Source organism: Physeter macrocephalus, chromosome 6 (genome assembly GCF_002837175.3).
Source record: "Physeter macrocephalus isolate SW-GA chromosome 6, ASM283717v5, whole genome shotgun sequence".
NCBI classification, from domain to species: Eukaryota; Metazoa; Chordata; class Mammalia; order Artiodactyla; family Physeteridae; genus Physeter; species Physeter macrocephalus.
In genome coordinates, this window is record NC_041219.1 from 60,736,693 (window position 1) to 60,750,655 (window position 13,963).

A 13,963-nucleotide genomic window follows, 5' to 3' on the forward strand; every position below is an offset into this window, starting at 1 on the left:
CACGAACCCGTGTCCCCTGCATCGGCAGGCGGACTCTCAACCACTGCGCCACCAGGGAAGCCCCTCAATAACTTTTATAAATATATTTTCTCCAGATTCTATCATTGCTATATGTAGGAAAGTTAGTCTGATACAAGCCACTCTGCCATTACTGAACCTGGAATCCCCTTCTCCTTTGAGAAAAATGGTAGCATACCATGAATACTTCACCTTGCTTTGCTCATCTAGCCATAGAGCCTAGAGATCAGTCCTTAGCAAAATATTTAGCTACTCCTCATTCCATTTTATAGCTGCGTAGTCCTCCGTCATTCAGAGATATACCATCATTTGTTAAACCGGTCTCCTACTGATAGCCGTTCCAATGTTCAAGCACTTTTAAATTCGTGGCAGCATGTTATATAGTGGTTACAAAATAAGCCCTTTGCCTTCAGGCAGATGATCTTTTAATTATCATGAACAGAATTTCTTTTGTTCACTGTCTCATATGATTTGTGAGATCTAGTGGAGTCCCCATTTTCCTGTTAACCCTATGTAAAACTTTAAGAAACCACCACCTTTGTCTCTGTGTACTAACCCTATCAGATTCCCAGATCCCCTTTATATGTTCTTCATATAGATGTTGTCGTAATGGATAAAGGAGATATCTTTGACTTGCTTTACTTAGAACCATGGACAAGTCTTTGACCAGAACAGGGACCTGCACGTAGGCACATCCTTTTGGTAAGACAGCTCTGGGAACAGATATGGCCAGAGAAACCTCATTAAGATGTGTGTGAGGCCCTGGAAAAAACTCCATTGTTTTAGGCAGATTTTTGTTCTTCCAACCCTTAGCAGGACTCCTAAGGCCACGTACATGCTGGTCCCTCCCTCAACCCAGCCCATGGAGCTACTTCTGCTGCTGAGCTGTGTACACTTTTTATATATATATAAATTTATTTATTTTATTTATTTTTGGCTCGCACAGGCTTTCTCTAGTTGCAGAGAGCAGGGGCCACTCTTCATTGCGGTGCGCGTGCTTCTCGTTGCGGTGGCTTCTCTTGTTGCGGAGCACGGCCCTAGGTGTGTGCAGGTTTCAGTAGTTGTGGCACACAGGCTCAGTAGTTGTGGCTCGCGGGCTCTAGAGCGCAGGCTCAGTAGTTGTGGCGCACGGGCTTAGTTGCTCCGCGGCACGTGGGATCTTCCCGGATCAGGGATCGGACCTATGTCCCCTGCATCGGCAGGCGGGTTCTTAACCACTGCGCCACCAGGGAGGTCCCTGAGCTGTGAACACTTCTGATGTCATCCTTCCTCAGATGTCTCCAGCTTGAAAGTTCAGGTGGGATGGGGTGGAGGTATTGTCAGGGGTCCATCCCCCCTCCTTCTTCCTTAACTCTGCCTGTCTGACTGTGCACTCAGAAATAAAATGACCCTCAGTGTTCTCTCAAGTACAAGATTGTTAGGATGTAAATTAGACCCACCGTGCACGCTTAGAGCAGGTTTTGATGTGACTATCCCCCCTAGTTTCTACATAGCAGAGAAGCAGATATTCTAACGGGTACATAAGGTTCTAGAATCTTACTGGAATCTAACTGGCTGGGTGACCTTGGGTAAGTTGCTTCTTTATGCCTCCATTTTCTCTCCTGTTAAATAGGAGTAATAGTAGTTAGTATCTTCTGCTTAGCTGTGTTATAAATTTTAAACAATATAATCCAGTACATAGGATATATAGTAACCTCTTTATTATTGTCATCATCATTATCACTAATACCAACAACTCCTGGAGGTAGAGCATATGAAAGGTGGGTTATGAAAAGTCAGTGAGAGCATTTAGAGAAAAACCCTTAAGGACCCCAAAAGCCATGGCGAAGAGTCAAGTAACAAAAAGATAAAGAATGAACATGTGGCTTCCTTGTGTTTATAAGCCACTAGTAGGTGATTAATGGAATGTTTGTGGACATTTTTTGCTTGTCCATTGGCAGGAAGAGAATTTCGAGTATGTGCCCTTTAATTTTTCGGAAGCGGTGAAAAGACCCTGCGTCCCGGGAAGCAAGGTGCTCCTGCCTCCTCATGTGCTCCACGGTTGCCACCTTTAGGACCGCAGTGAGGTCCCTCCCCTGACCATCCATCAGGGTCTCTGATTGTCCTTCCGTCTGCTCCACAGATAACTGTGTCCAGAGGACCCCGAGGCCGTCGGTGGAGAATGTACACCACAACCCTCCCACCATTGAACTGTTGCACCGTTCCAGGTCACCCATCACGACAAACCACCGGCCTTCTCCCGACCCCGAGCAGCGGCCCCTCCGGTCCCCCCTGGACAACATGATCCGCCGCCTCTCCCCGGCCGAGAGGGCCCAGGGACCGAGGCTCCACCAGGAGAACAACCACCAGGAGTCCTACCCCCTGTCAGTGTCTCCCATGGAGAATAATCACTGCCCGCCACCCTCCGAGCCCCACCAGAAGCCCTCCAGCCCCCGGCAGGAGAGCACGCGGGTGATTCAGCTGATGCCCAGCCCCATCATGCACCCTCTGATTCTGAACCCCCGGCACTCCGTGGATTTCAAGCAGTCCCGGCTCTCCGAGGACGGGCTGCACCGGGAAGGGAAGCCCATCAACCTCTCCCATCGGGAAGACCTGGCGTACATGAACCACATCATGGTCTCCGTCTCCCCGCCCGAGGAGCACGCCGTGCCCATCGGGAGGATAGCAGGTAAGTGACGCGGCCCTTGCCGCACTCCAGCCTCGAGCTTCCTTGGAGCCTCGCGCTGTCCCAGTTAGGTGCCCTCCGAGGCTCTGGGAGGCCCCGTGGAGGCTTCTGCCTGCCGGAGGCGAAATCCTGAATGGGCTAGTTAATGAGCCGCGGGGCTGGAGGAGTTATGAGCCTCGAAGTGTTTGTTAAGGAACAAATGTCCTCCATCCAGCTTACAAGGAGAGTCACGTCGGAATCGTGGCTGAGCAAAAACATTTGAAATCGAAGGTTTATGAGCACGTGAATGGCCCTGTCCCGAAGTTTCCAGCGGCTAATTAACGAGCAGGCACGGCCTAAAGAACCTTTGTCTCAGATTCAGGCTTGTAATTCCATCCTCTGCACAGCAACTCCACGTAGCCTCCACCTTGGGAGGGGGCAGGAGAGAAAAGCAGGATTAGGGTGTTGGAGTCTGGTGCTGCTGTGTCATTTGGACAGAGGAAACCACTCCCGAATTCTTTCCCTTCTATGCTGACAAGCCCAAATTTACTCCCCTAAGACGAGAAACGAGTGGAAACCAGTGAAAAAAAATCACCACATTGTATCTTTGCTAGCCCGCCCATAATTTACATGAAGTCATTCTCCAGAAGCTTATAATCCTCTCACCTCTTGGCAAAGTTAACTCTTTTCCTAGAGCTTCTCTCCATTCACGAGACATTTTTGGAGCACCTGCTGTGCACAGATAAATGCACTGGGAAGTAGGGGGCACGGAGCTGATATAACACTTACTATTTCCTCAAGGGATTTCAATTTTACTAGGAGAGACAGATGTGAAAACCACTGAGCTCCAAGGCAGAAGGAAATAAGCCCTCTGCCCCGTCCAGTCAATGCACAAGCATTTATTGAGTACTTACTGTATGCGAGGGTAATTCAGCGCAGTCAATGCACAAGCATTTATTGAGTACTTACTGTATGCGAGGATAATTCAGTGCCGTGGAAGCAGCGCAGAGAGAAGGGGTATTCTGACTGGAGGAACTGAGGAAGGGCGGTATAGCTCGATGCTGAAGGTGATTATGGGTCCGGTAATGGGAGGGAGACACGGAGACAGGAGAGAGGTCAGAACTGTTCAGGGAAAGGCGAGACGTGCCGCTTCCTCCTTGGGCTGATGCCGCAGGAGCGAGGTCCAGCTGAAGCTCGGGATGGAGCAGTGCTCACGACACCATGACGACACGGGTCCTAAGGCTGCTTTACTTCTGCCTTGACTCGTCCCTTTTTTATTTAAGTCATTTGTTTCTAAATTCTTCTCCGGTCCCAAGGGCACCTCCAATGTCACCTCAATTTTATCATTATAAATAATTTACATAAGGAATGTTGAATCAAGAAAATCAAACGGCCAAGAACTACGACGTGTTTCGAAAACACTATGAAAAATGAAATGATGTATGCTTGGAATGTGATCCAACAGCATCCCACAGGGTTGCGAGTGACGAACGGGTGGGGTGTACATAAAATAAGGTTAGTCACAAGCTGATGGCTGTATGGCTTGGGTGTTGGGTGCACCGGGGTTTACGTTATTGTTCCGTCTACTTTTACATAAAGGTTTTTTTAATAATGGAAAAAAGAGAAATTATGAAAAGAAAGGACGGGGATAAGGTAGCAAAGAGCTTATTTGGCAAAGCATGTGAATTTCCCCAGATAATTGGAGAAAGAGGAAGGGGTCAGTATATTCCTGTGAATGATATAAATGACCTGTCTTGGACTTTCTGGCTTTCCTTCTTGTCTGTATATGCCCTGCTTGTCTTGTTTCTCGCACGGTCTGTGCAACAGTTCTGGACATTTTGTGGATACTTTCTACTTGTTTATAATCCTCAGGATAGCTCTTCGAGGTAGCCTATCATCATTGCTCTATTCATTTTATATGGAAGGGTCGTTTACAGGGGAAACCACAGAGGAAACTGAACGGCAGAGAAGCAGAGGTCACGTAGGGGCTGGCGGATGAGGCTGCAGGACGGCCCTTGCCGCGCCGTTGGCTACTGTCTCTCGGGCTGCCCCTGCTACCCCTGCATTCCTAATCACAATCTGTCTTGTCCACCTCCTCTGTGACGCTGTCTTTGCCACAGACTTCTTAGGAATCCAAGATAAGCCCCATGTATCAAGTTAAATTGTTTAGGCTTAGAGCTGTTTTTCCCTTGCTTAGTAGGTCTGGAAATATTTTAATATGGCTCTCTTAAAAATTGTGCTACTCTATTGGTATATTCAGAAGTTCCATAATCTCCATATGTCCGTATTCACTAATTTAACCAGATCCAGGATTAGCTAATGTAACCAAAAGGCACTGTTTTTCCTCAGGGGTGAAACGAGAGAGAAGTCTACGATCTAACATTTAGTCTTGATCCTGTGACCCTCTGAACAGTGCTTCTCACAGTTCCAGGCTTCTTTGTTTCTCATCTGGGGTGTCCCTGTCTCTCCACTCCAACCCTTTGGGTGTCTTTTCGGACTACTCAGATCCTCGTAGAATTGATTCTTCATTTACTGGAAGTCGAATTCATTGGGTGATTCATATGTACAATGTAAAGTTCTGTCATTACCGAACAGCCATAAAAGTCCTTCAGATCTCTGTAAAGCAGCTTTTATATGGGAAAACGTAGCTTTTCAAATGAGCCCAGAGGGCACTGAAGGTGCTGCTGTGTGTCACACGGACAAATACCATAGTTGGAGGATATGGATAAGAACACTACTTATGCACGTGGATCAAAAAGTGAATCACGTATCATTTGCTCGGGTACTCCTGGGTGTATGCCTTTGGACACCTTCTGTGTTTACAGCACTGCTCTGCATTCATGGGGTGGAGTGTTCCAGGAGATGTAAGACAGACACAATCTCTCTCTGTCAGTCATGAAAGAGCTGAAGATAATGAGCTACAAGTGCAGCTTGTGGTGTCTTCCAAGGACTCCGATTAAGTGCTGTAGGAGGTTGGAGTCGAGGTGTCTGTCAGGAAGGCTTCATGGAGGGGCTGGCTTTTAGCTGGGCTTAGATGAATGCTTAGAATATGGACAAGTGGAGATTAAAGAAAAAGAGGTCATTCCAGATGGAGAAAACCCCAAAACAACGTAAGGCCTAGTTTATTTGTTCTATTTCAGATAGAAATGTAAACTCACTCAAGAATCCAGGTTCATTAAAAAAAATCCACCATATTTTAGCAATTCTTTTTTTCACACTTTAATATCTATGAAATTGGGAGGCATCATACAATTAAGGGGTCCCATGCACAGTTGTGATAGTTCACTTACTTAGGTATTTACCTGGTGGTAAAACTAAAATAGTCAATAAAAGAAATCCAGGAGGTAGTTGACAGTTTAAGTACAAACCACAAATTAGATCAATTGAAATAGAAACATATAGCTTATTCTGAAAGGTGTTGCTTATTTTTCAAAGAATAAGAAGGACTGTTATTGAGTTTAACAAGTTGGAATGGCTGGCATTTGTGGGAGAGAGTTTAACGTAGGACAGAGTGAGAGAAGATGTCTGGGTCCTATTTTTTTTCATTGAACAGCCAGTGGCATGTGCAACACTGAGCAAGTTGCTTCTTTCTGTGCTGTTTTCTATCTATCTATCGTCCTCAGGAAAGGATTGCTTGGCGGCAGGGGGATGGGGGAGCATCCGTCACCTCCTAACAAACATTTTCTCAGCCCACGAACGTTTTACTGGCCCGTGCCTCGCCAACCTGTTTCATAGCCAAAGCGTGGTACTGGCAGTGAGCGCCGTAAATTGAAGAAGTGTAGCCCAGGTGATGTTGTGTTTTCAGTGCATATTGAAAATAATTCTTAGGACTTGGTGATTTCAAAGCTAGAAGGGTCTTCTTTTACAGATGAAGACACGTCCAGTGTTCAGCCTCCAGCTTCGACCACTGTTCTTTGGGGCACACTTGTTTCCTTGGGACCGGGGACCGGACATGCAGGCCTGCGGGCCAAATCGGCCGCCGCCTGCTTTTGTAAAGCAAATCGCACTGGCGCACGGCCGCACCCCCTCACCCAGCACTGTCTGTGGCCGCTGTGGCGGGGCTGAGGGGTTGCAGCAGAGATTGGACTAAAATGTTTACCGATCGGCCTCTCACAGAAAAAGTCCGCTGCTCCCTGTTCTGCGCAGCTGTCTGCTTGTATGTTCAGGATGCTTTGGCATCACAGGTGTAGAAGATGCCGTGCCGTCCCTGCGCTCAAGGAATGACTCACACCGCAGAGAATGAGGCCTGCCTAAGACACGTGGAGGCAAGGAGCTAAGTTCCAGACGGCAGGCTCATGGCTGAGTAGCCCAGAGCAGTTACAGTAACATCATTGACATAAGTAAGATACAGCTGAGGAAAATAAAGTGTAGCTCTGCGTACTTGAACTACGTAAAGATTATTCATTCAAAAATCAACACGTGTCTCTACGTGCCAGGCATTTTTCTAGGTGATAGGGTGCAGCATCTCTAAATGCCAAATGTTGTGTCTTTGCTGGCATAAGGCAATAATCCCTCTTACTTTATGCCATCAGACCAACTAAGCTCCCTGCTTTGGTTTTAACCATAGACAGCTCAGTTTTAAAAGAAAAAAATTGAAGTCATTTTTGGCTTTCTCTTAAACTTCTTCAATTCCGTTCAAACCTGAGTTACCAGACGTCCTAGCGGCGTGTCCCTTCCTTGGACTTAATCCAAAAATCTGCTAAAGGGAGGAAGAGTCATCGGCAGCCTGGTTTCGAATCCATTCGTAGCCGTTCGTCTGCTCCACAGAAGTGTGGAATTTAAGAGGTCTGTACGCATCTGGTCGTACAAAGTCCATGGACCATCCAAAAAGAGTTATTTCTTTTCTTGTGCTCATCTCACAACTTTTGCCTAAGTCTCTTGATTTTCTTTGCAAACATGAACTTCTTCCCGGTCTGTGAGGATATCATTGGTGAGTTGATCTTAAAGCAGATAAAACAGAGACTCCCACCCCCCACCCCCAGACCCTGTACCCTTCACCTACAACCCTCTGATAACGCTTGGCCTGGCGATCTTTCAGCTCCTCGAAGAGACTTAAAAAAATATATGTGTATTATCTCTCAGGGTTACATTTTTAAAAGAGACAAAAGGATTCTCCTCAAGGAGACACGGAGTCTCCCGTATCACTTGTCACCTGGCTAGAGCACTGTACTCTCTTGATTTCGTTTTATTGACTGGATGAGCTCTGTGTGCACAGAAATTCAATCCCGGGAGCCTGTGATCTGACGTCAGATGAAGGCACCTAAGCCTGAGACTCCAGGGCCAGCAGCTAGGGGCTCATCCTCAGGGCTCCCAGGCCGGGGGAAGTCACGCTGTACCCTGCCCTCGTGTTTCCGCCTCTGCTTCTTCCCCAGCGGTATCTGATGGTGACATTGTTTCCAGTGAGGCACGTGGACTTCTGTCTTCTTGCATAAATGAGCCTCAGGAGCGGCCCTGAGCGAAAGAAGACATCATAAAAGAGAAGCCTAAACGGACCGTGTGAAAGTGATGGAGGGTAGTGTCATCCCCAGGCCTCTGCAGTCAGGTGTGGTGGTGTGCGCCTCCGCACACACACACGCGTGTAAATATTGTGTTTGGAAACAAGGACAGGATCGTGGGGGTGTCTCCATAAGCCGGGGGGCTCGGGGTTTTAGCACCGGCTGGCAGAGCTGTGTCCTCCCGTGCCGTCTCAGGCAGAGACCCCCCCCCCCCCCCGTGGCTCCCGGCCCAGGGCCCTCATCCACAGCCGGTGGGAGGGCTCCTGGGGTAGCTCCGTGGGCCTGTGGGAAAGCATGGACTCTGGAGTCCGCAGGATTACAGTCTAGCCCTTGTCTCCCAAGCAGAGGTACTGAAGGTCCCTGAAGCCTGGTTTCTTTATCCAGAATAATGATAATTAATACCAATACTCGTTTCCGGGCACTTTTGAGCACTAAAGAGACAATATGCAAACATTAGCGCAAGCAGGGTAACTTCTAGGGGTTAGTTAGCGTCCCGCCTCCGCGCCATTTCTCTTTGCTCTGCTCCAGGGCTGCAGACAGGAGAGCGGTGGTTCCGGCCAGCACCATGGCCCACCGGCGCGGGCGCAGGGCCTTAACCCGGAAGGCCTGTGTCTGGGCATTTGTTCTACGTGATGTCGGCCTGAAAAGTGCGCCCCTTCAGGGAACCCTAGTTTCCTTATTTCCTTGGAGAAGAACTTCTTCACTCCCTCTCACCTCCTCTGCGGCTTGGCCCGCTGTCGTCTGTATTTGGAGGAGATGGAGGAGACCCTTGGAGAGGACAGAGTCCTTCTCCCCGATGGGGATATCCCAAGGTGCCAGACTTCTCACACTCTGGCTGAGTCACTGCACTTTTTCATTGTGAGCCACTGAGAAACCAAGAAGAGAAGGAAAGTTTCAGGACAGCTTTTTTAAAAGATAAAACAGTACCAGCACAGTAACTGGGTGGAAAATAATAGAAGGGGATTGAGGAGACTGGAAATTCCAGTTTGTTTAAGGGCGTGCATTTCTGTAACAGCATCCCTATGTCCCAGCAGTCCCTGGCTGCAAATTCCCAGGCTGCCTCCACGCCGGAGGGAGGAGGGGTATGTCTTCCTGGGTTTTAGCTGGGGGCTTGATCTCTGCATTTCCCAGCCTCACGCCACACCTCCTGCAACCAAAGGTGAAAAGGTTCAGCGGTGTGTGTTTGCAGCTGCAGTCCCTCTCTGCCCCGATGAAGCCGGGAAGCATAGACCTGTATTCTCCGCCTCAGCTTCTCCCTCTCCCAGCTTGCTGCTGTGCACATATGGCTTCTGTTTTCCTAAGGCACAGCAAAGCACAAGCAAGCACCCATTGTAAACACACCTCTGCGTATCAACACAGGGTTGGCTGCACTGGATTTATCAGCTTTCTGCTTCTAGGTAATGGCTGATCTAGAACTGAGGAGGAAAACAAAAACACCCTGCAGATAGCCCCCCTGCATGTTGTAAAGCCCGTGCTTCCATGAGCAGGGTTTCTCAAGCTGGGCGCTCTTGATATTTGGGCCAAACGATTCTTCGTTGCCGGGGAGGAGTTCTTCTGTGCATGATAAGATTTTTAGCAGCATCCCTGGCCTCTACTCACTGGATGCTAATAGCATCCTCCACCCCAGCTGTGACAACCAAAATTGTCACAGACATTGTAGAATACCACCTAGGAGGCAAGACTGCCCCTAGTTTAGAACCATTGCTATAAAGCAGAGAAGCAACTTTTTATTTGGGGTGTTACTGACCCATTTTGTTGCTGAACTTGAAATAAATTTATTAGTTTTCCGTAATAAATTTAAAGCAACGAAACAGGAACGCTAGGCCTCTCCTTGTTGGTGATTATATCCACAGAACTCCAGTTTCCAGACCTTCATTTAAAATTCCATTTGGGCAGTTAAAACAACATAAAATTACTTTCTTAGATGCTTTCCTGAAATTTGAATTTCGGGAAATTCAAATAACTTGTCAATTACTCGACTTGCCCACTCACATCTTTTAAACATCAGTTTTGTCTAGCATGGTTTTCTAGGTTTTTTTTTTTTCCTTTAGAAACCATGTTGGTTATGTGTGAAGTGCCCATCTTTTTACAGTCTCTGCTCAATAAGCTTGGACAATGAGTCTCTGGTAAGAGACTGGTGTGGGAGGGAAAATATTTCTCCCTAACCACAGGAAGGGATATATATATATATTTTTAACAATGCCTTTTAACTGTGGATGCCCGGGGTACCTCACCCAGCAGGAAAGAGAGAGAACTCTCTCTCTGCAATTGGAAAATAACACTTCACTCGAGCTAAACCCTTTCATGAGCTTCCTCTCATGGAAGAGACAATCCACATCATGAACTTTTGTGTAAAATTCCCACATGCCTTGACAGAGAAGGCCCTTTAGTTTAAGACACATGCACCTAAAATTAGTGAAGACCTTGTGATATAAGATATTTTTCACATGCATGCTCAAGTGTTTTGTAATGGGATGAACTTTTGGTGCATTTTATTATATAGTATTAAGCATTTTTATCAATGAGCAGAAAACACTGTATCTGTGCAGACAGGGATGGATTTGACAAAGCTGAAAAACTGCTGGTGGGTCATGGCAACAGCCTCCAGAGGACCTAGGAACTAAAAAGGATCTGCCTTTTATTTAACTAAAATCTTAAAAAACAAAAATAACTCAGATGGCTTGAACTTCTATTGTAAAAAAAAAAAAAAAAGATGGCTTGAACTTCTATTGTAAAAAAAAAAAAAAAAAAAAGAAGAAGAAAAAAGTTGTGTGGTCAGGCAGCTTTTTTTTTTTTTTGTCATCTGGCATAATTTTTAACTAAAGAAACAAAAGAATCAATAGTGTTATAAAAAGCCACTTACACTCTGAGCTTGAAACAACTACTTTATGCCACAAAATTCCTGTTGCTACCTCTGTTCGTGACTGAGTAATTCAGTATGTCTTGAATGTCAATATATTTTTATTACTCAGCTAAAGTTGGCTTCGCTGGACTAAATGTCATTTAAAATGATTAATTGGCCCCTTGTTTGGGGTTATTTTCACATTGATGAAAGGGAAAAGTTTGCAAGATACAAGTGTTCCTGCAACTCATAGGTAAAGTCGGTTCTTTGGTAAGCCCTGCCCTTCATTTACCAACCAAACAAACACAGATCACATTCTAGATTTTTTTCAGTAAATGATTTACGACATAAAGGTCTCAGTTCAATGCCTCTGAAGAACCAGCATGGTAGGTACCCAACGCTGGTCAAGCCCTTACTCTGAGAAACGGTAAAATGGTTTTAAATGGAAACCATTTTTTAAGTGTGAGCCAACGGAAAGTGGTTCGCACTTCACCATTTTATGAGACACAGAATGTCCAAAGCAGTAAAAGAGAAGCCACAGAAACAATGAAAGTGAAAATCCCTCAGCAGATGGTGTTAAGACAACACTCACTTTACATTTTAATTCCAGGAAGTCTTAGAGGTGAGGGACTGCCAATATATCGCTCACCTTCCGGCAAACAGAACTTCCTTCTATCAAACTGTGAAAGACAACCAGATCCGTTTTTTTAAATTATTAAATTGTGTTCAAATGATTCACTCTAGAGAATCACATTGCTAATCCAGATGCATCCAAAAGGTGTCATGAAGCCTCTTGGTGGTAAAAATGATTGTAACCCTGTCAGGAAACGTGGAGAAGCTGTTAGACCTTTGTTCCTCCTAGTAGACTGGCATTTTGTGTGATAATATTTGGTTTTGCCAGATGGTGTCTACTTGGAAGAGCTTGTGGGAAATTAAAATGCATCTGCCATTTGACAGTAAGACAAAAACTGGACAATTAAACCGCATCTCAGTTCTCTCTTTTTCCACCTGCACTAAAAACGATGTAAGACAAGGAGGTGGCAGAGAGGGAGAAAGACACTGCCTACTTCACTGCTTTGCCTACAGTTGCCCTCTTACAAGCGCCTTAAAAATGAGCTCGATTACTCTCAGTCTGTGACGGTGGGTGGCACTCACCTCTCAAGGTGCTTCCCGATGCTGGGACCGGGCCCCTTGCTGTCTCCCTGCTCCTCAGTGACTCCTTCTGGCGACCAAGAGGGCGGCAGCAGGCGGGGGTGGTGGTGACAGGATCTCTGGTCATCTTCTCTTAGCGTAGGCTTCAAACCCCAGGAGTCATCCTTCTAAGAGGGACACCACGGGTCCTTTTCTGAAACAGAAGAAACCACACGTCACATTAATTTTTAGACACGGATCAATCGGGGGGAAAAAGGATACAGTAAGGGGTACTGAAGATGTGTGGTCATTTTAAGTTTCAGGGTAGTTCCTTGAAAGATTAAGCCTCCTGGAAAATGCCACATTTTATGGCATTTTCTGCTGTTCAGAGAGAAAGCTGGATTGCACGAAGGACACGCTCAGAGTTAAAGCTTGCTTGGAAAAGTCCTCGACTAATAGATACCTGTTAACCCGCTTCTCTGAGAACAGACGTCTCAGCAGGACGTGTGGCACAGCACGAGCTCCAGACTCCGACATGTGTCACTCACGAGCTGTGCCTTTGAGCCACTGACCAAACCCGCTAAGCCCCAGCTTCCTTGGCCATAAAATAGGAATAGCAACAGCGCTGGCCTCATCAGGTGCCCTAAGGGTCAGAGGCAAGCCGGCTGGTAGAACACACAGCCCGGTGCCTGCAAACAGCACCCAGTAATCGCTGTTGTTATTGTTTTCCTTACTTTCTCTTCACTCACATCATCACTCGTACGGTAATCCCGGAGAGAGTCGTGTGTTGTTATTCCCCTTCGTAAAGGAGGAAACGGAACCTCAGGGAGATTTAAGAAACTTGCCCAAGGTGACCTGACTCGCTTCCTCTTGTCAATATGTGCCAGAGGAGGGTGTGTTGCATTCTCCGGGAGGTGAATGTTTGGCTCGCTCTGAAATAGTCCAGGTTGGGATTGGACATTCCCCGCCCAGGTGTGCCAGGCCTCACCCAACATAAGGAAGTAAGGAAATCGGCACCTTGCGGTGCAGGAGCCCCAGAGTTCAAGTCCCAGTGACCTCGGGCACGAGAAGATTAGAAAGGATGCAGTGTGTGAAGTGAGGATTAGAAATAATGCTTGCAAAGTGCAGAACACATACACAGTGTTCCACAAAATTAATCATTTACGACCAGCCACGCTGGCTAGGGCTCATCAAAGCTCCCAGAAGCAACAGTGCACACCTGGGGGGTCTCTTATTCTCATCTGGAGGACAGTCCTGCGTCAACTCGACTTAGAAAGTCCACATCTGCTCCCATAAGGCTGTGCTAGGGGCCACGCCACACCCGGTTCTGGCACTAATCCAGAAAGCACTAGAACAGGGCAAAGGTGTGCAGCCTGCATCTTCTCTTTCAATTTGCCAATCCACAGCCAAAAGTCAAGGCCTAGCCCAGCGCCTGGCCTGTACAAAGAAAGATCTGTTGCCTGACCAAGTGATCCAACATCAGTTTTGCACATGGAGGGATTTTCTGCACTGGGTTCCTTTCTACACCGATTCCATTATAATAAAACAATTTTTAAAACCTCCCTAGTAGGGCTTCCCTGGTGGCGCGGTGGTTGGGAGCCCGCCTGCCGATGCAGGGGACACGGGTTCGTGCCCCGGTCCGGGAGGATCCCACGTGCCGCGGAGCGGCTGGGCCCGTGAGCCATGGCCGCTGAGCCTGCGTGTCCGGAGCCTGTGCTCCGCGACAGTAAGGGGTAGAGGGGAGAGGGGAGAGGCCGCAGCAGTGAGAGGCCCGCATACCACAAAAAAAAAAGAAAAAAAAAAAAAAAAAAAAAACAAAAAAAAAACACCTCC

General features: G+C 47.1%; 1 protein-coding gene across 4 annotated transcripts in view; it reads left to right on the plus strand.

Moving 5' to 3' along the window:
* ETV6 (ETS variant transcription factor 6) overlaps positions 1-13,963 on the plus strand; it is a 217,818-nt gene that overhangs the window by 196,483 nt on the left and 7,372 nt on the right. For all 4 annotated transcript variants that reach the window (XM_007114025.4, XM_028491016.2, XM_007114026.4 and 1 more), the window contains exon 5: positions 2,141-2,686. In XM_007114025.4, the coding sequence (XP_007114087.1) occupies positions 2,141-2,686 (546 nt within the window). The remainder of the gene's footprint in view (positions 1-2,140; positions 2,687-13,963) is intronic.